At 38.3% G+C, this 20,253-nt stretch overlaps 1 protein-coding gene across 1 annotated transcript in view; it reads right to left on the reverse strand.

Moving 5' to 3' along the window:
• Positions 1 to 20,253, reverse strand: part of EML6 (echinoderm microtubule associated protein like 6) — a 255,683-nt gene that overhangs the window by 71,736 nt on the left and 163,694 nt on the right. The window contains exons 12-16 of the mRNA XM_012649839.1: positions 19,996 to 20,102; positions 17,070 to 17,188; positions 14,867 to 15,053; positions 12,470 to 12,575; positions 4,493 to 4,586 (exon numbers count right to left, since the gene is read on the reverse strand). Coding sequence (XP_012505293.1) covers positions 4,493 to 4,586; positions 12,470 to 12,575; positions 14,867 to 15,053; positions 17,070 to 17,188; positions 19,996 to 20,102 — 613 coding nt within the window. The remainder of the gene's footprint in view (positions 1 to 4,492; positions 4,587 to 12,469; positions 12,576 to 14,866; positions 15,054 to 17,069; positions 17,189 to 19,995; positions 20,103 to 20,253) is intronic.

Consider the following 20,253-nt stretch of genomic DNA (forward strand, 5'->3'; position numbering starts at 1 on the left):
AGAGTAAGACTCTGTCTCAAAAAAAAAAAAAAAAAAAAGAACAGATACAACCAATTGTATTTCCTAGAGATAAGAGGAAATTGTTTTCCTTGCTTACATCTGTGCAAACATTTAGAAAAATCTTTTTTGAGGGAACTTCTTAGTTTTCATCTAATTTCTTAGTGTCATAAAAACACGAATGTTGTTTCTGTTGTGGTAAAAGTTCTAAACTGGCTAATGATGGCACAAAAATGTTCAGCTAATATCAATATCCAAATAAAGAACATGGATTGGATACCCTTCTTTAAACATTTGTTAAATTTGTAGGGAGGAGCCTACAACGTGTGTGTGTGTGTGTGTGTGTGTGTGTGTAAGAAAAATAAAATGCAAAGAGTTTCAGGTTCTAGACTGAAAAAATAAGAAGGTAGAAGACTGTACTGCTGTCCTAATATTGGACAATTCCTCATGCCCCAGTCACAGGTAATTCACTGTAGGGCCACATACACCTGACAGCAAGCACAGAGGAAGAGGGAAGGGAAGAGCCTCTTCTGGAAGCCCAGGCAGCGGCACAGGGCTGACTTGTTTTCCACGTCATCCGTTCAGAACCCTTTCATCTGCATAGAGGCCCAATCCTGTATGAGACTTTGTTTTCTCTCTTTCTGTGACAGTAACCCATAACAGGAAGACTGAATGATTTATACCCCATCTCCAAAAAAAAGATTTTTAAATGGCTTAAAACAGAGAACACTAATATAGAATAAGCCAGCTAACATAAATTAGAAGACAGATGATGTATTGGTGAGTGAAAAATACAAAAGCCAATATAGAGCGAGTGTACAATATCCCATACCTATGAATAAAAATGAAGAAAAATACTAGAAGAATATATACTAAAAATATATATATGCTAAAATGTTAACCATGGCTATGTCTGGGTAGTACAATTAGAGATGATTTTCATTTTCTTCTTGGTACTTTTCTGTGCTAATTTTTCTATAATGATTGTATATTATTTTGAAAATAGAGGAAAGAATGTTATTTTAAAAAGAGACACGTTTTTAAAAAAGAAAATGAGAAAGAGAAGGTGCCAATATGGTATGCAGGGGGCTCTATCATATTCATTAAATGTACAGAAGGACAGGGACCCAAAATAGATCAAGCAATGAAGCTAATACAGAAACGCCTGTGCTGAAGTTCTACATACCTGCTACATGTGGGCCCATGTTTTGTTCCTACACTTTTTAATAGCAAAATTATTTCAGATTAACATTGAAAATTTTCTTGTTAGGCACCTTGATAATTATGCTTTGCACCTAAGATGCCTCCTATTCAAACTCTGAAGTGAGGCATGCCCATGATAATTAGACATTGGTTCCCACATCCCCTCACTGAAGTAATGAAGGTCCGCAAAGGAACATAAAGGCCCTGCTTAACTGTCTCATTATTCCGCCCCACTGACACTGATGTTAGGCCATTTAACTACTCCTGGAAGAGATTGGCCTTGGTTTTTTTTTGTTTGTTTTTTGTTTTTTTTTTTTTTTTTGAGACAGAGTCTTGCTCTGTTGCCTGGGCTAGAGTGCCGTGGCGTCAGCCTAGCTCACAGCGACTTCAAACTCCTGGGCTCAAGCAATCCTTCTGTCTCAGCCTCTCGAGTAGCTGGGACTACAGGCATGCGCCACCATGCCCGGCTCATTTTTTCTATGTATTTTTAGTTGTCCAGCCAATTTCTTTCTATTTTTAGTAGAGACAGGGTCTTGCTCTTGCACAGGCTGTTCTTGAACTCCTGACCTTGAGCAATCCTCCCACCTCAGCCTCCCAGAGTGCTAGGATTACAGGCATGAGCCACCAGGCCCAGCCTGGCCTTGGTTTTTAAATGGGTTGCTTGTACCTTAGACTAAAATTTGAATAACCTTTAAAAGAAAAAAAAAAGACTAAAAATCCCATTTGTAATGGAGGCAACTGAAATCACTTATTAAAATTAGCAAAGAAGGAAATTGTTCGAATAGATTGGATCAAGTCTCATAGAGCTCTTGTAACAAGATTTTTATGTACCAATTCCGAATTTCTCTCATTTCTCTAAGCTGATGAAGAGCAGGTCCATTTAAACATTTCACAAATGCAGGGCAGTGTGTGCAGCTGGCACACGTTAGCACGGGCACCAGCAGCACAGCCAGCAATGCCGCCACGGCCATTGTGTGTGCCTCCCTGGTGCCGTTGCAGAACCACCACCTTGCAAGAACAACACAGCTGCCAAAAGCAGGTTTGTCATTAAGCCTTGCTGGAGGCAAGGCCAGCAATGACTGAGACACAGAAGTACAAAGTGAGGTATGTGACTGTCGGCCATTGTCTGAGAGTGAATCAGGCCCTCCCAGGAGCTAAGATGACTCCCGGAAGCCAGGAAGGTACCATTCAGTGAAGCATTGCTTCTTTGTCACGTCTTTTGTGCCCCTGTTTTTAAAGTTATACTTAAGCACTCTAACTTAGGGTCACCAATAGATTTTTTTATTTGTCTAGTTGCTTACTTATCTATGTAAATATCTTTTTTTTTTTTTTTTTTTTGAGACAGACTCTCGCTCTGTCCCCCAGGCTACAGTGCAGTGGTGTCAGCCTACCTCACAGCAACCTCGAACTAACTCCTCCTGGGCTTAAGTGATCCTCTTGCCTCAGCCTCCTGAGTAGCTGGGACTACAGGCACGTGCCACCATGCCCAACTAATTTTTTGTTTCTAGTTTTAGTTGCCTGGCTAATTTTTTCTAATTTTAGTAGAGACGAGGTCTTGCTCAGGCTGGTCTTGAGCTTGTGATGTCAAGCAATCCACCCGCCTGCCTCGGCCTCCCAAAGTGCTAGGATTACAGGCGTGAGCCACCAGGCCCAGCCAGTATCATTCTTAATATTATGCAAATAGGTATTTATACAAATATTTTTATTTACTTATTGTAAAATCTAGTATTCTTCAAAGAAATTTAACAGTCCTTGATATTCATCCTTGGAAAGAGTACTGGTTAATGTCACAATCGCAAAAATGTCCTGAGGACAATTCTGTAGGTGCCTTATTTTTGGGAATGTGTCATAAGGCTCAGGAATGATTCCAACTAAAAATCGTGTTATTGACATAATGGCGTTAAGTAGCTTTGTGTTAATGAACTAACAGTAGCACTATCCACCAAGCATATAAAATATATACTTTTTTGATATTAAAAAATATTTCTTTCATTTCTAGTAATGTTTGTGGCATATTATCGGTGAGCCACCCACAGCTGCAGAGGGTTTTCTAGCAGGAAAATTGCATTTCTGTTGCTTTTGCAATGCAGGTATGTGCTTTCCCCAAGATTATCTGTAAAATGCAGATGGTATGTTATCAGAAATATTAAACTAAAGTTCAGTATTTTAGTCTAGGAGTAAAACAGAGTTCTGATTAGAAGCTGAATCTGAGTAGTAGAGAGTAGTAAAACAGTGAGGAACACTAGAAAGGCCGACCAAAAGGAAAACCACTTGGGCAGGCAGATTATGAGCTGCTATTTGCTGCCAAGAATTCCATCTCAACAGCAGTTATCAGAAAAGCTTCTCTTTTTCTCCTAAGATGGTCAGCTGGAGTCCTCAGGCCTCCATCTGCTGCTTCTCTGGGTCTCTAGCAATTTATAGATCTTCATTAAGGCAAATTGCCAAAAAACTTTTTTCCTACTTAATATTGTAAAGGAAAATGTTAATTTAAAAAGTGAATATTGAGATTCAAGGCCATCAACTTCGAAATGATTTTACATTGCAAGATAGGACTCAGTGATGCAGCAAAGAACTGGCAGGGAGGTACACCGTCAACATGCCTGGGCAACAAACTCTATTCCTGGGCCTTAGCTGCCAACTCTTTTGACCCCTGACCAGAGCCGGGCAAACAGCTGAGTTCAATGTGAGTAGGAGTGGAAAGTCACGCTCAGACTTCGAGCTGATTCAGCAGGGCAGGGAGGCTGGGGTAAGGGAGGACAGGTGGTCTATAAACAGCAGTCGGTCTTGAAAAGTCTATTTATAAGATGGGGAGATTAGGGAAACAATTTGCCTGCTTTGAAAGCAAGTGGCAGATGCACACGGTGGGGCCTCCTTTCCAGCACGCCACAGCCTCATGACAAATGGCGCTTCTGACTCTGGTGACATTGACAATCCTTCACCAGATGCTAAGACAGAGGAATAACCAGGGGGCCAGGCACAAGTCTGAGAAAAGCTGCTTTTCTATTGTTGATAAAAAGCTGTGATAGAGATAATGCATGTATTAGTAAAAGTGAGTGGTGAATAACTCTCTGGAAAGGATTTCAGAATTTTCTGATTCCCCACAACAAACACTGACTGCTTTAAGTCAGGTTGGCACCATGAAACACTGCAATGCGTTTTTGCTTGGGTGTTAAGCTTTCTCTGTGAATTTCATCTGAGTTTGAAGATGAAATCTTACCAGAAGATGAAAACTATTGATCTTTACTGAAGCAGGATAGCAGCAGGATGCCGTAAGATCTCGGCAGTGTCTTACCTTGTCGTGGCTATCTTTTCTCCCTTTTTCCAGTCCCAAAACACAATACTGTGAAAATCGTCTAAACCGACCGACACCAGACATTTTCCATCGGCTGTACGAAAACAACACAAATGTCAAATAACTCATCTCTTCCATGAAAAGCCAAAACATTTCATATGCTGTAAAAAGGAATAAGAAACTGACCTCAAGAATATTCTTTAGGCTCAAATACACTAGAAATTTCATATACTAAGTGGATCTCACAAAATGAAATGCATGACTGGCAACAGCTGAGCTTCCTAATGTACAATAATCAGTCTCTCAAGTGAATCGCTGACCCAACATTCTAATCTGAGACACAGGGCTATGAGGGAACCTCTTAGGTTTGTTACAAAAACCTTGTCTATTTTGTGACAAATCTCATGACACTTATTGGAAGAGCCATTTGGCTTTGTGACAATGAGTCTATTTTCAGCTCTAAAACTGGGGTTCAGTTTAACCCTTGAAAATAAGAACATTATGAAAACTAAATTTAACTTCAAAAGATCTTTCAAAAGATGATTTTAGAATTCAAACAGCTTAATTTCTTATTTTCCCTATTTCAAATGGAATATGCCTGTTATAGGACATTTAGAAAATATGGATAAAAATTTAGATCTTCCACATTTTTAGCCCTATATTTGATATATATCCCACCGATCTTTTCTCTACATCAATGGGCTTTGAAAGAAAAAAACCAGATTCATACTGAGCAGCCTATCATCTAATCTTTCTTCATTATATTATGAGCATTTTCCTTTAGTATTATTATTCATAATTCAATACTATTTAGGAAAGTGGTGAGAATAGATTAGTCTAAAGCCCTATGTATAACTGCTTGTTTGTTGTCTAGTTTTGACATCATTTGCCTGTTTTACATTTCTAGGACAACTTATTTCTCCAATAAGAGAATAATAATTATCAATGATTACTGTAATTTGGACATTTAGCTTATTTTCCCACAAATAAAATATATGGAATGTATAATTAAATTTAAAATAAAAACAGTTAATTTGCTTTATCCCTTCAAAACAAAAGAAGAGGTGCAGTCAATAAGCCTTTCCTTTGCTGCCTCCTTGCAAGGCAAGATTCAAAGGAGAGGCAGGGCCAGGTTAGCAGCAGGCCCCGGGCTGTGTGGTTGCTAGGAGATGAGTGATGAAGCTCATCTCACATGGTTCATCAGGGTCCGTTCTCTGACTGCAGAGGAGCAGCCACCAGGATAAAGCAACACAAGTCTGGCAAACTGCTTCTCCCAGGGCCACGGGTCCACTCGGGGCCTCAACTGGTATTTTCAAAGGTAGGCCTGGGTAGACCCCAAATTGGGGTTTCTGGGTAAAATAAAGCAAGCCTTGTCAAATTGGAATTTCAGATAAGTAATGAATAATTTCTTAATAATAAGTATGTCAGTATGTGATATTTATACTACATATTTACACTTATATTACATGAAACTTATGTCAAAAAATTATTCATCTGAAAACCAATTTTAGTTGAGCCTCCTGTATTTTTGTTGGCTGAATCTGGCAATCCTACCTCAACTGCTAATCAATGCCCACCATTTGAGTGCCCTTACTTGTGCCAGAGACCCTCCTCCAACCAACTGGATATGGTGATCTGCTCCTTCTACGGAAAGGAGAGTAGAAGGAAGGAAGAATCTGGCTTAACCAACCAAATCCTCCTCAACCACTACTAAGTATGAGGTAAGGATCTGAAAGGTTCGTGGGCCCTTATAAGCTAACAGACTATAGTATTAGATGAAGACATTAACACTTTCGTAAAGGGCTAAATCACTATCAAGTGATTATTGTAAACAAATTATGTCTTTCTAATCACAACTAATGATATCTCTTCATGCTTAAATGTTACCAGATTTTGAATTGGGCAAGGTCTCTTTTTATGCATTTGAGAGAAGGGACCGGTAATGATGTCCTATTCATCACCAACAATAGTACTCTTTCCATATCTATTATGGCCTGGTTATGTTTCTATTACTAGCACGCCTCTGTATTTGGTGATTTTAGTTTTGTTGGTGTTTTCTCTCTCCCTTTTTAGATATAAGCTCTTTTAAGGCTCATAGTAATCTTAACACGTCTCCTTTGTGATCCTCACGTACGCTGAGCTGGTTTTCAATGAGTGCTAAGGATACTAGTGACATTGAGGATGTGAAGGAAGAGAAAGATGGAATATGCCTGTGGATAGTATAAAAAGGAAAAGGAATGTACCGCATTTGCATTTTATATAGCTGTAAAAATTTTGGAAGGAATAGGAAAAGGTTGGTCAACACATACAAAGTTAGATAGGAAGAATAAGTTCTGATATTCTATTACATATTGGGGTGACTATAACTAATAATAATGTGGAATACATTTCAAGATAGCTAGAAAAGATGATCTTGAATGTTATACAAAGAAATGATAAGTGTTTAAGTGATGAATATTCTAACTACTTTGATTTGATCATTATACCATGTATACATGTACTGAAACATCAGTGTATCCCATAAACATGTATAATTATGTATCAAGTATAAACAATTTTTATAAAATGTAATTGCTTTATTATTCCTTTCAAAAACACTGCAGAAATATTCAATGTCTTTTTTTGCATTCATTAATTCTGTATTTCTTGTTTTCTTTTGAAGTCTGTGTAGCTATCTTAACATGTCCTTCTTGGAATGTAAGCATTTAAAATAATAGCTTTTTAAATTTATGTCATCTCAAGGAGGCCTAAGGGTAAGCTGATTTTCTGGGAGAGGTGGCTTCTTTTTAGTAGAATTTCTGTGAGGGCCATCAGCTTATTCTGCTATATCATCTTTCTACACCAAAAAAAGTATCCTGATTGTGCAATAGCAATAGACACACTATTAGACACTAATAGACACAATAGACACTAATAGACAAACTGCAAATCCAGAAGTGCCTTAATAACCATACCTCTTCTTTGTGATGGCGACTTTTTCTCGAATTCTGCAGGCGTAGCTTATTTCTGCATACCACACAGTTTGGAAATATAATTGGCTACCTTTTATTCTTTTTTTCTAGTTTTCTTTTCCCTGTAGAGGCTTGACCTTAGCTTTGAAAATCTATTGTTCCCTGACCAGTTAGTTGGAGTTTTTGATTTTCAGACATATTTTTAGAGTCTAAGCAATGTCCTTTCAAATATTTCTAGTCACAGTATGTATTAATTATGGATGTTTATGACACAGTCCAGAAATAATTCTAAGGTAATGTCAACAGTAAAGGACAAAATAGAAAGAGAAAATTTTTATTCAGACAATTATGAGTTGGCTCCGTCTATTCAGGGCTCGTGAAAAATGCATAGGTTTTCTAAATCAAACACAATGAAATCAAGTTAGTGTTAGATGTGCCCTTGTGGAAAATCAGCCCATGAAGGTTTTAAGAAATTATGTAGATGATATTTAGGCTAGAAAACATTTATGTGGCTGAACTTTTCTCTTTCTAATCTAGTTTTCTATTCATGTGGAAGCACTTTCCTTACTGTGAGCACAAAACCAAAGATGGCACCCCTTCCCCTCCTAGACAGTGACAATAAATTCAGAGTTAAAAGAACTTCTCAATCAAGTGAGATAATATAAATTCATTCTTGTCCACATAATCCAGAGTTCTGAATCATGTTGTAAGACATGTTTTTAATTAAAATTTTTTTGTTTGCTTTAGAAAAGCGGCAAGAATAGTCTAAATCCCTATGTATAACTGCTTATTTGGTGGCTAGTTTTCACATCATTTGTCTGCTTTATACTGCCAGGACAATTTATTTCTCTAATAAGAGACAAAGTACCAGTAGGTCTCCAGACACCCCCAAAATGAGCTGACTCGTAAGATGGGTGGCTGCGGGGTGCTGAGACACAAAGACTGACCACCAGGTAGGTAGTAACTGATGTCCTGTTGACATGGTTAAACAAGGATATCTAAGTAGTCTCCTCTCTTGAGATTTCCACTAGAGCTACTCACTTTCTATCAGTTTCCAAGACAGGTATAGTTGCCCCTGCTCCTACTTTAGATAAGTGTGTGATTCTGGGCTGTTCCAGAACAGGGGCCTCTCTTCATCGGGGGCTGTTCATATGGTGTCCCCTATGCACCACCAGGCACTCCACATTTATACTGGAGGGTCGGGGAGCAGCTGGAGACACCTGCTGGTGGGCGCAGGCAGCAGGAGGTGAGTGAGCACACTGAGTGCTCCAGGTATGGCTCTCTGGCCAAAAGTTCACCAGCACCAGCAGAGGGCAGGGGCAGGAGAAGACCTGATGATGGGGAACAGAGAACTCCTGGCATACCTCCCCCACCAGCTGACAACCCTGGCCTAGTGGCTCTTGTGTTGGACTAAGAGCCAAGAGACCTAGATCTGCCACTGTTGACTTTTCCCAGGCCATACCACCAAACTCTCTGATCTCTGTTCTTGGCCTGCAAAGTGGTGCAGGGGTTCAAGACTAAAGTTATATTATTAGAACACAAAGTGCTATCAGCAGAAATTAAACCAAAGAGTCCATAGCTCACACCTTCAGGAGTCACCAAAGGGGTCATACATATCAATCAACTATTACAGTTCATCTGCATGTAACCGTTCACGGTGATGAGTCACACACAATAGACGTCAGTGAAAGTTTCTCTTGAATAGTCCTTGTTACTAGTGCTTTCTAAAGCTTTCAAACAGATTCCTTTCTACTATTCTATGTTAACATTGTACTTAACCTAAAAGGCAAAAAAGTAATTTTCCCACAACCAAAACTAACACATTTGCTGAGTAAATGGGCTCTTCCCTGGTGACTGTTATCTGGGGAATGGAGACTATATTGTTAAAATGCTGAAATAAGCTTCTGATACAGAAAATACTTCACATCTGGAAACGTCTTTCTTTGCCTAATAAGGGACTTAGAAACAGTGACAGAATCAGCTTTCCTACCTCTTCTGGAGTATCTGGTTTTTCTACTTCAGCAAAGATCTAAAGGGCTGCCTATGAGAAAAAGATTTCTAAGCTCACTTAATTTCTTATTCTTTATTCTATGAAACCAATCAGCTCAGAAGAGATGTGAGCTCTCTGAAACGCAGAGACCAAGTTACTGGGTACCAGTTTATTGCTACCAACTTGTCTCATAATTCATGTCTTTGATCTGCTAATCCCTTTCTCTACAGGCATTTAAATAGCATAAGCTAATTATTTTGATTTAAAAACCAGAAAATTAATCAATTCTATAGAGGAAATAATCTAATGATTAAATTCTTTTTATATTACTCTAAATTTCCTGCCACGTTGTTTATATGCTAATACACATTCACATTCTCACTTGAAATCAGTGACAGATGCTATTTTGAGCTCTATTTTTTCTCTTTTAGTTAACTTGGTACACAGAAACGTGTATAAAATACACATAGTCTACACACTTGTAATTTTGAATTATAGCTTTATTATACCTGGCCAGATTGTTTGTTTGAATTATTGAGTCAATTTTCAATGCCACCAAAAATATGAATATATCAGATTCCCCATTATGTTGTAAATATTTAGGTATTATTTTTATTTTTGCTACTTCAATGGGTGTCTTACCACTCTTCTAAAGCATATTAATGTAATTATTTATATTAAGTATGCACATATGTATCCACTAGCAAAATTAATTTTAAGAAAAAGGCAGTTTGGCCATTGAGGAGTAGAATTCTGGGGGAAAAAGCGGAAGGAATTCATTCACATCTTTACAATTTTGAACTCAAATTATAGTTTCCTTTTAGACTGTACTGCTTTATCAATGACACATGGTACACCTCTTTTAAAACTGCATGTCCCTCAAACTTGGGCTTCATATTCACTGTCTCTGGTGTGTCATCAGAGCACTGAGCTGGCAGGTAGTGTGCCAAGGAGCCTTCTCCCCCTCAGCACTCACGCCTTCTCCTACCTCTCACGCCCACTGGTGTAGAATACGAACTGTTTAGACTTGATTTTCACTAATTTAATAACTGCAGAAGGCACTGAATAACTTCTCATCCTGATACAACCCAAATTTGTATAGTATGTGAGCATGAGCATGTTACAAAAACAAAAACTTCCCCATGTTGTATTGGTCAGATGATAAAGGTAATTTTTACCGAAACATGCTTCACAATGTAAAATTCTGGTAGTAATAGGGAAAGGCAAGACGAAGTGCATTAAGCAAAACCCCATTTGTTCGTTCAGTCACAACATTTTTTGAGTAGTTTCTATGTTCATTGCACTGTGATACGGGTGGTGGGGAACAGAGAGATGGGCTCTGCTGCCAAGTAGTTTCCTGTACGTGAAGTGCATGGGACATGATGCCACAAATAACCACAGCACCACATAGACCCTGACAGGTGCCATGAGAGCAACACAACAGTGGGCTAAGGCATGCAGAAGAAGGGACGGGTTACTTCTCCCTGGAAGGATGGAGGAGAAAACTTCCAGCTTGGCCTTAGAGGATGGTAGGACTTGGACACATGGGAACAGCACGAGCAAAGACCACAGGCAAAAGGAGGACATGAGTGCACACAGCCTCTTCTGTTAGGGAGATGTAAAGGAGCACTAATGGGTCGGTTGGGTGAAAACACCACAAAGGAAGGTTGAGGCCAGATCATGGAAGGCCACAAATGTACAACCAAGGGCTCAACCTGAGTCAGCCAACCAAGGGGAGTCTATGCGGTATCAACAGTAACTAGGCTTCCAGAATACTCCAGAAGTGGGTAGGATGAACTGAGGAAGTGGGGATGCAATCAGAGACCAGCATTAGTACCATGGCACAGCTGAGAGGGAATGAGGGCTTGAACAAGGAGAGGGAGGGACATATGAAGAGATTGGTGTTTGGAGTTATGGAATTTAATGACTAATATTACACATATTGTACTTTTTTTTTTTTTTTGAGACAGAGTCTCACTCTGTTGCCCTGGCTAGAGTGAGTGCCGTGGCGTCAGCCTAGCTCACAGCAACCTCAAACTCCTGGGCTTAAGCAATCCTACTGCCTCAGCCTTTCGAGTAGCTAGGACTACAGGCATGTGCCACCATGCCCAGCTAATTTTTCTATATATTTTTAGTTGTCCGATTAATTTCTTTCTATTTTTAGTAGAGACGGGGGTCTTGCTCTTGCTCAGGCTGGTCTCGAACTCCTGAGCTCAAACAATCCGCCCGCCTCGGCCTCCCAAAGAGCTAGGATTACAGGCGTGAGCCACCGCGCCCGGCCTCACATATTGTACTTATTAATACTTGAATGGAATTTAGAAAAGGGAAATTACAGAATCAGTTTTCTGTACAAAGTTTAGGATTTTTTTCCTACTGATTTAATTTCTATAAATGAAATTATTAAAAATTTCTAGGTAAAAATACCTTTTGGGATAGGCCTTCATTCTCAAATTCTAGCTTAAAGAAAACTTACTCTACAGGAAATTTATACCCATCAGTTAGTATTTTTATAGTACCATGTTCAAATTTTAAATTATGGAAATGAAAGCTTCAGTTCTATTTTTTCAATATGAAATGTATTTCCAAAACACCAATATTGGAAAGTAGCCCTTTGCAGAGAATTTGCAGCCTTCCCTTGAGTTCTTTATATTTCGCATCAGAAGTGATGTGCTCCCACTTATCTGGCGAGATGAAACTGATGTTGTGAGTCACAGCCAGACATTCCCAACTAAGTCTTTCAGTACCAACAGCTGCTCTGGATTTCAAATCGCTCAAGCAAATACAGAACATAGTGTGAGCTCTGCGTAATGACTTGGGAGAGGAAACATGGAAGACAGGAAAGGGTGTGTAATCTAAAGGCTACATTCTGTGGTGAGATAGTCACATGTATGACTTCCAGTTTGAGACTGGGTGGCTGACACACAATGAGCTTACGCCTCATTACAAATGGAACTCAACTAAGTGGGAGGATATTTTTAAAGAAACACTGAATGTAGAACCATCTGTCAACAACTGCAGTGGAAAACTGGGGCTTACCTGAAAAATCGAGAGCACACACTCCTCTCTGATGCTGTCCTTTCAACAGTGATAAACATTTTAGAGTTTGTGTGTCCCACACATGAATAGCAGCATCTCTTCCAACCTTAAACAACAGGATGACTGTTATTAACTACTTACAAATTATAGTAAGAATGATTTTGTTCCTTACAGTCAGAAATCAAGAAACATACATTATTTGGAGAGTGGGAAGACCCTTGGAGATCATCTGGTCCAACTCAGTTATTTTCCAGATGAGTAAACTGAGGCACAAAGCATCTGAGAGGCTTGTCTTGGCAATCAGGATGGGTTCCAGCACAGCCTGACTTGTAGCATGCCTCCCAGTTAAGGGACTTTTAAAGACTAATTCAAATGCCCACTATGCTTTTTTTTTTTTTTTTTTTGTCAGTTAATTCTACTTTTCCCTCTCCTGCCTTCTCAGTCCCACGCAAGACTCCACTTCTCAGTCAAGGGAGTTACCTGCATGTTGTCATGACACCATCCACAGAGTTCTTTTACCCATTCTCAATTATCTCACCCACCTCAAGAAGGCCTGACCCCGCCTATCTCCTCGGGAAAGACAGTTTCATGTTGTAACTGTCTCTCACTAAGGCAGATAACAAGCTTCTATCATACCAATTCCAACAGAGAAAATTATAATAGTAAAGTGGTTTTCCTCACTTATTATATAGTACAGAGGGGAAAAAACCCTGTTGGGCATGATGACTCTAAAAGGGAAAATGGGAAAAGCCATGGGCTTAACTGAGCAGAACCCTGGAAACTTCTACACAGGTCTGTGGAAACCCAGTTCACCCACCCCTGGAGTGGTTGCTGGCACACTGCCTGCCCCCCGTCACATACAGTATTAAGGGCAGTATCTCCTAGAAGTGTACATAAAGCATCAATCTCTGGTTTTTACTTTCAAAAAAAAGGTTATTAAATACTCATGAATCAAACATCATTTGTTTATAAGACAGACCAAAAAAACAAAGGTCACATGGAAAGGCAAAGCAATGATCAATTACTTGTAAAACTTAATGTCAGCTAACACAGACTAGGTCTCTAATTTTCAGGTGGAGGGTCAGCAAATTAGTATATAAACCAATGGCTCTTACCCTGTGGGGGATTGTAACCCTTTTATACCAATAATAGTATAAAAGCTATGGATTCTTTTCCCTAAAAAGACTTCTGAGGATGACTCCTTTCATGTTCTTATTTTAATTCACGGATCTCATGAACCCAGATTATGAACCCTGTTCAAAGGCTTCAATGACCTGTATGTCAAGTCCCAGAAATAGGGTTGAGTTGTCTCATGTTAACCTTTGACAGTATACCAAGGTATTTTCCTCGGAATTTGCCACTTAGATATTGAACATGAGTTGGAGTACTATCTGCAATTAAAAGCTCATGATAAAACTGAAAATATAATCTACACATTTGAAGAATATAAAACGAAAAATACTTTCGACAATATTACTGTTTTACCAGCAAGATGATACATCTGAGTTTGACAGATTCTTTGTATATTAAATCTACTTTATTACTCTCCTCTCTCCACCCCACAACAGCCGAATAGAGGGCCTCTGTTTTCATTAGCTTTCCAATTATAGACTCAATCCAAAGTTTAGGCATTTCAAGAACAGTTCAGATAAAATTCAAGTTTTTATAAGGCTAAATATAAAATAATAAATTAGTCAAAATTCTTATGGTTTTAAGTTTTAAAAATAACTATACTCCAGATGTTATACTAGTATTTGAAAAAATGGTTCATTCAGGTCTCACACCTATAATCCTACCACTCTGGGAGACCAAGGCAGGAGGATCCCTTGAGGTCAGGAGTTCGAGACCAGCCTGAGCAAGAGTAAGACCCTGTCTCTACTAAAAATAGAAAAAATTAGCCGGGTGTGGTGGCACACGCCTGTTGTCCCAGCTACTTGGGAGGCTTAAGCAGGAGGATCACTTGAGCCCAGGAGTTTGAGGTTGCTGTGAGCTAGCTGATACCACAGCACCCTAGCTGGGGTGACAGAGCAAGACTCTGTCTCAAAAAAAAAAAAAAAAGTTTATTCAATAAATATTTATTCAATGGTTAGGATGTCCTATACATAGTGATGAAGAAATATATGAAGCTGTTCCTTCATAAAACTTTCACTATTTTAGTTTTAGCTAGTCTTATTCATAGATCTCATCACTCAGGAAGAGAATCCCTCTCCTAGCATTGCCAGAATGCATAGGTCCATTTTCCCACCATGAAAGAATGATCCAGTGTTCACTGAATCTTCAGCTTCTTGCCTCGTGTTTAGTTCTGCCAAGTAGTTTTCAAATTTCTAATATGTACACTGGAATTCAGAATTAAATCCTTTCTTTGGCTAGGCCCAGTCTTAGAGGAGAGACCTATACCTGCCCAGTGGCCACGTAGTCCTTCACTGGATGGATGGTCAGGCTGAGGATGTCATCGTCATGCCCCAGGTACAGCCTCTGGGAGTGTTGCTGCCGGTTGTACACTACAGCAACTGCAGCAATGTGGTAGACCACTTCTCCAGTTTGTGTGTAGAACAGGTTGTTTCTACAGTCGTAGCCTCTGTAACTGAAGCACAGGTCCAAGAAAGGCACAGTGGTTGAATAAATTGCTACTGAATAAAGCGGGAACCATCAGAGGCACACTAACACGCTGATGTGAACGGGTACAAGTGGAACCGCAGGTGTCTCCATAGTCACGCAGGACAGCCATGCTCAAGTGTGGGTATGAGGACCTCTGCGGGATGGGCATGACTTTCTAAGAGGCACATGGCACTGAGCATTGTAACAGAATCTGTTTCCAGATCCTCAGCTACTGTGTGTGTTCTTTCTTAAAACTGATCTGAGTACACATTTGTGAGGAGGTACAGGGATTCCTTTCCCATCTCCCCTTTCACAAATGCTTTCCTCCCACTTTAGGAAGTCATTTCTCTTGTCCATCTGGAATCTTACTATGGTGTATTACCCTGAGGCAAATAACCTTCCAGGAACAAAACAAAGGAACAATTCAAAATACAACTGAGGATACTGAAAGTCAACGACTCTAATGACTGGCTAAGGAATTTTTCTGGAAGTCAAGTGATTTACAGTTCTTTGTTTTCAGCAAAATTGAACAGAGACTTAATTGTCAGCTAATACATCACTAAATTTTTTTTGTGCTATAACTATCAAAATGTGATTTTTGGGGCCTCATAATACAGGAGGATTTTAAAAACCAAATAATATTGCTATGATAAAATTGCTTCCATTCATGCTTATTTATGAGAATAAACTTTCTCAGTGCTTACACTTATTTAAAAAAAAATGGAAAAATGGGAATAGACTCAAAACTAAACTCTGCCACATTCTAGCAATTAAGTACGTACACCGATTTCTGAACTGAAAAAACTCATTTTATTAAAATCATTTCCAATAAAAGTTTTCTGTGCTTAACCATTGTATATCAAAATTTGTAATACATTTATATTGATTTGGTCAATTTTTTACTGCTGATCATTATAACAATACTGCAATCTGAAAAAATTGTTAACAGAGCAGCATTGTCTAACAGAAACATAATGTAAGCCACGAGTCATTTAAAATTTTCTAGTTGTCACATTAGAATAAAAAAACAAAATTTCAATAATTTCATATTTTTAACTCATACATCTAAAATGTTATGTCAGCACGTAATCAGTATAAAAACATTTTAATATTTAACATTTTTTTCATGCTGTCTTTAAAACCGGTGTGCATTTTACACAGGCAGCACACCTCATTTCAGAATAACCACATTTTAGGTGCTCAGTAGCCATGTGTGGCTAGTGGATACTGTGTTGGACAGAGTTAGAATCTTAGGGTCACAGGAAATAAAATTTTTTTTCTTAGAGGGTATGATACAGTGACAAAGGAGTCTCAAGCAAAAAAACATAGGGCAAAATTTTAGGGAAGAATTAGAATGGGAATATGAGTTTAAGGAGAAATATGAATGATATAAAATGTCCTCCTGTTATAGAGGACTTGTTCACGTATTTTTAAAATTAATAATAGTGGGAATCAAATATTTATGGCACTTAGGTTCCTTTACATCCATCTGAATGACTGATGCATTTATAATATACCAGATATATTCTTCTCAACTATTTAAACTTATGTCAAAAACTTTCAGATGTTAACTTAAAATGTGCAAGCGTATATATGATTTTACAAAATTCAAAATTATTTTGGGCACATTTGAGGAAAATATTTCAAGAAAATAGGACAATAGCAAATAGGACAGGGCATTAGAGGACTAGAGGAAGAGGGGATGGTGATGAGAAAGAAGGGATTAGCAATGTGCAGCAGCAGCATCTACAGCACGAAATTACACGACGTCTGAAAAATCTAGAGACAATCGCGTTGTGAGGGCCACAGAACATCCACCAGTGAAACTGGACAAAGAATCACGGTTAAAACAACTGCAGGTGCAAGTGCAAATTGAAAGTAGAGCCAGCCTGAAGCAGGGCAACATCAAAACGAGGGGACCTCTTCAGCATGGTGGGAAGCCTGGTGACAGCCAGGCAGAGACAGAGGAAAATGCATGAGGTCCCCAAGACAGGTCACCTACCCGTGTATGAACTGGAGTTTTAAGCTGTCCTCGGGAGCCTTTTCTCGTTTGAGGAAGGGCACTGCGTGGTTTTTCTCTTTACTTTGTTGCTTTAGCTGAGGTAGATCTTCTTTGTAAACCTTCAAGCACAACACGAACATTTAGTTGAGATTCCTTCCTTCGGGTTTCAAAAACATTAGCATCTTGGCATTACTATATAACCTTTAATTGCTTCAACTATTTTTTATTTTTGAAAAAATAAGGCACGGGATTGAATATTACTTTCTCCTAATAAACAAGACATAAAATATTTTTTAAATGATTGGGATTTTAAATAGTTTTTTTCTTGATTTGTTGTTTTCTTAGGTAATTTATATCCAGAAAATATAATATTGTTAGTAAATAATTATTAATATAGATGTTTGTTCTATTTAAGGCAAGAAATCACTTGAGTCCAGCATTTGCAAATGTGGGCCTCATGAGTAATGGTGATTTTTTTCCCGAAAAATCACTCCTTGGAATTATCTTCCTTTCATGGGCTCATGCATCTTAACAGATCAGACCCTGAAATATAGAGCAAAACTCACTCTTAATCTAACCTAGGACCTAAAATGTGCTGCTGACTATACAATTTAAGTGTACATAAAAATCAACCTGTTGTTTACCATGTATTTATGCTTTATCAAGAAATGTCAGTTTAACACATGGAAAATGAAATACAATCTGTTAATAATTTCTCATCTCCATTAAGGAAAGTTTTTGATTAAGGTGCATTGCTAAAAACATCATGAAATATTATTAAGTCCCTCTTTAGGATTTCATCAAAAATCATTTTTTAAAAAAAGTCAGAAGATATATCATTACTATTACAGATACAATGAACTAAGCTTTTAAAATCTAAGATAATTATTGATCAGAATTCATGATGCTTTTATCAGCTTATCAATTATTTACTTAAGCAGTGGTCCCCAACCTTTTTCGCACCAGGGACTGGTTTCATGGAAGACAATTTTTCCATGGCTGGGGGGTGGGGGGCTACTGGGGAGGCAGCAGCAGAGCCCTGCAGCCCAGTCCTTAACAGGTCACAGACTAGTACCAGTCTGGTCTGTTGCCCAGGGGTTGGAGACCACAGCTTTAGAGCACTGAGTTCCAGTCTTAGTATTTCTACCGCTTATTTGAACAAGTCTTATAACCTCTGTGGACCTCAAATTCTTACCCGTAAAATGGATTAAAAACTGTAAATGTAGTAAAAAGTTATTCCTCTTTAGGAATAACTCAGGAATATTGTGAGCATAAGTAAAAAAAAAAAATTATATAGATAAGAGCATTGGAAAGTCAGATGTCATGGAAAATATACAAGTTGAGTAGCTCTTATCTAAAATGCTTGGGATGGGATCAGAAGTATTTGGAATTTTGGATTTTTTCAGATTTTAGAATACTTGCATTATATTTACCAGTTGAGTACCCCAAATTTGAAAATCCAACATCTGAAATGCTCCAATTTTCCTTTGAGTGTCACTTCTGTGCTGAGTAAGTTTCAAATCTTGGAGCATTTCAGATTACAGATACTCAACCTGTATGAGTTCTAGGCATGAATTTCAATAGTTATACCTTTTTATTCTTTTACTAGCATTTTATTAAAAAATTCCCAACTAAAGAACATTTTCCTCCTTTTACATCATTAAATTTTATTTCCCCGATATCAGACAATAATATTGTTTTGTGTTTGCATATTTCCACATCAGTAATTCTTTCCAATTATTTTCTTTCAGAGTTGTACTGCATAATACAATTTATCAATACACAGTCAAGCTGACTTAGTCATGAAGTTGACCCAAACCATCAGTTTGACTGCCTTTGTACTGATCTAATTTTTCAAACACTGAATCCATGAGTGATGATTATGGGCTGAAAAAAACATAATCATCTGAAAAGCAGTAAATTCAGTGCTTATATGGAGGCAAACCAAGCAGTACATACAATATGCACTTTGGAAAGAAGCCCAAATTGGCATTCTTATCCTAACACTACAGGTGAAGTGGACGTGGGTGAGTCGCTTCACTTTTCAGGGTTATTGTGGGGTTGGATTTGATGGGTGTAAAGCCCAGGATCTTTTCTAGCCCATAGAGACATTTGATACATGGTAGTGGCCATAGGCCTATACACTAAGTCTCCATGGGCAACACTGACAGTTGCTGTATCTGAAGTATGAGTCTTATTCATTCCATGTTCATGTACAGAATCTGCTTTACATACCTTTGTTAAATGATGAGGAAGAAAGGAGAACCCCTGTGGTTATCACAAAACAATGCAGTGTGTCTCCAGATTCCTCTGAAGGATTGATCGCTTTAACACTCACTGTGTAATGCTAAAATGAATCAACTTCCAAAAAAATTTGGATGTAACTGACCAACTTTTCTACTAGAGGTGATTTCTGACTGGAGAGGTAATGCGTGATTTGGGATTTCCCTTTAAATGGATAATTAATTAAATGAATTAACTGGCTGTAGTATGTTAATAGATAAACCAGGATAATAGCTCACATGCAAACTATCATGCCCTGAGGGTATCCATCCAGTAAAGAAAACACATGGTTCCATGATATGCTAAGAACACACACACACAGGGAAAAAAAAAAAACCCTGTAACTTACTTGCACATTTTTCTTCCAAAAACAAATATTTAGAAGTTTTAGGTGCTAGGGAGGCAAAAAGCCCAAATGTCAGGCATTCAGTTTTGAAACTTTGCAACCACCTTCCACTTAAAAAATTTTTAATGATGTGATTGGTTAGTTTTAACCCGCATTTAAAGGGGAGAAGTAGGCGAATTTCCCTATTTTTGCCTTAATTCTCTTTTGCCTAAGCGCCAGCCATATTTAGTACAATGTCCAAATCCAATGAGTTCCAGTTTCTGGGTTATGAATTTTTGTTGCTCCCCTCTTACTGACCTGGCGATCATAATTGATCTGAGTTTCTTGCTCAATATCAGAGTCCAATTCGGGCACATCGGATAAATCTGAATCAGATTCTTCACTGTAGGAATCAGTGCGGCCTTCTGCAGAAATATAACCCATGAGAAAGCAAAAATTCTCAGACTCTAAATAGCTAAAATTTTAAAATATTTTCTTCTAGCAAAGTAAATAACTACAAAATACTTTTCATTTAATATAGATTTTTTTTTAATTTCAGCATATTATGGGGGTACA

Source organism: Propithecus coquereli, unplaced genomic scaffold (genome assembly GCF_000956105.1).
Source record: "Propithecus coquereli isolate 6110/MARCELLA unplaced genomic scaffold, Pcoq_1.0 Scaffold305, whole genome shotgun sequence".
Lineage (NCBI taxonomy): Eukaryota > Metazoa > Chordata > Mammalia > Primates > Indriidae > Propithecus > Propithecus coquereli.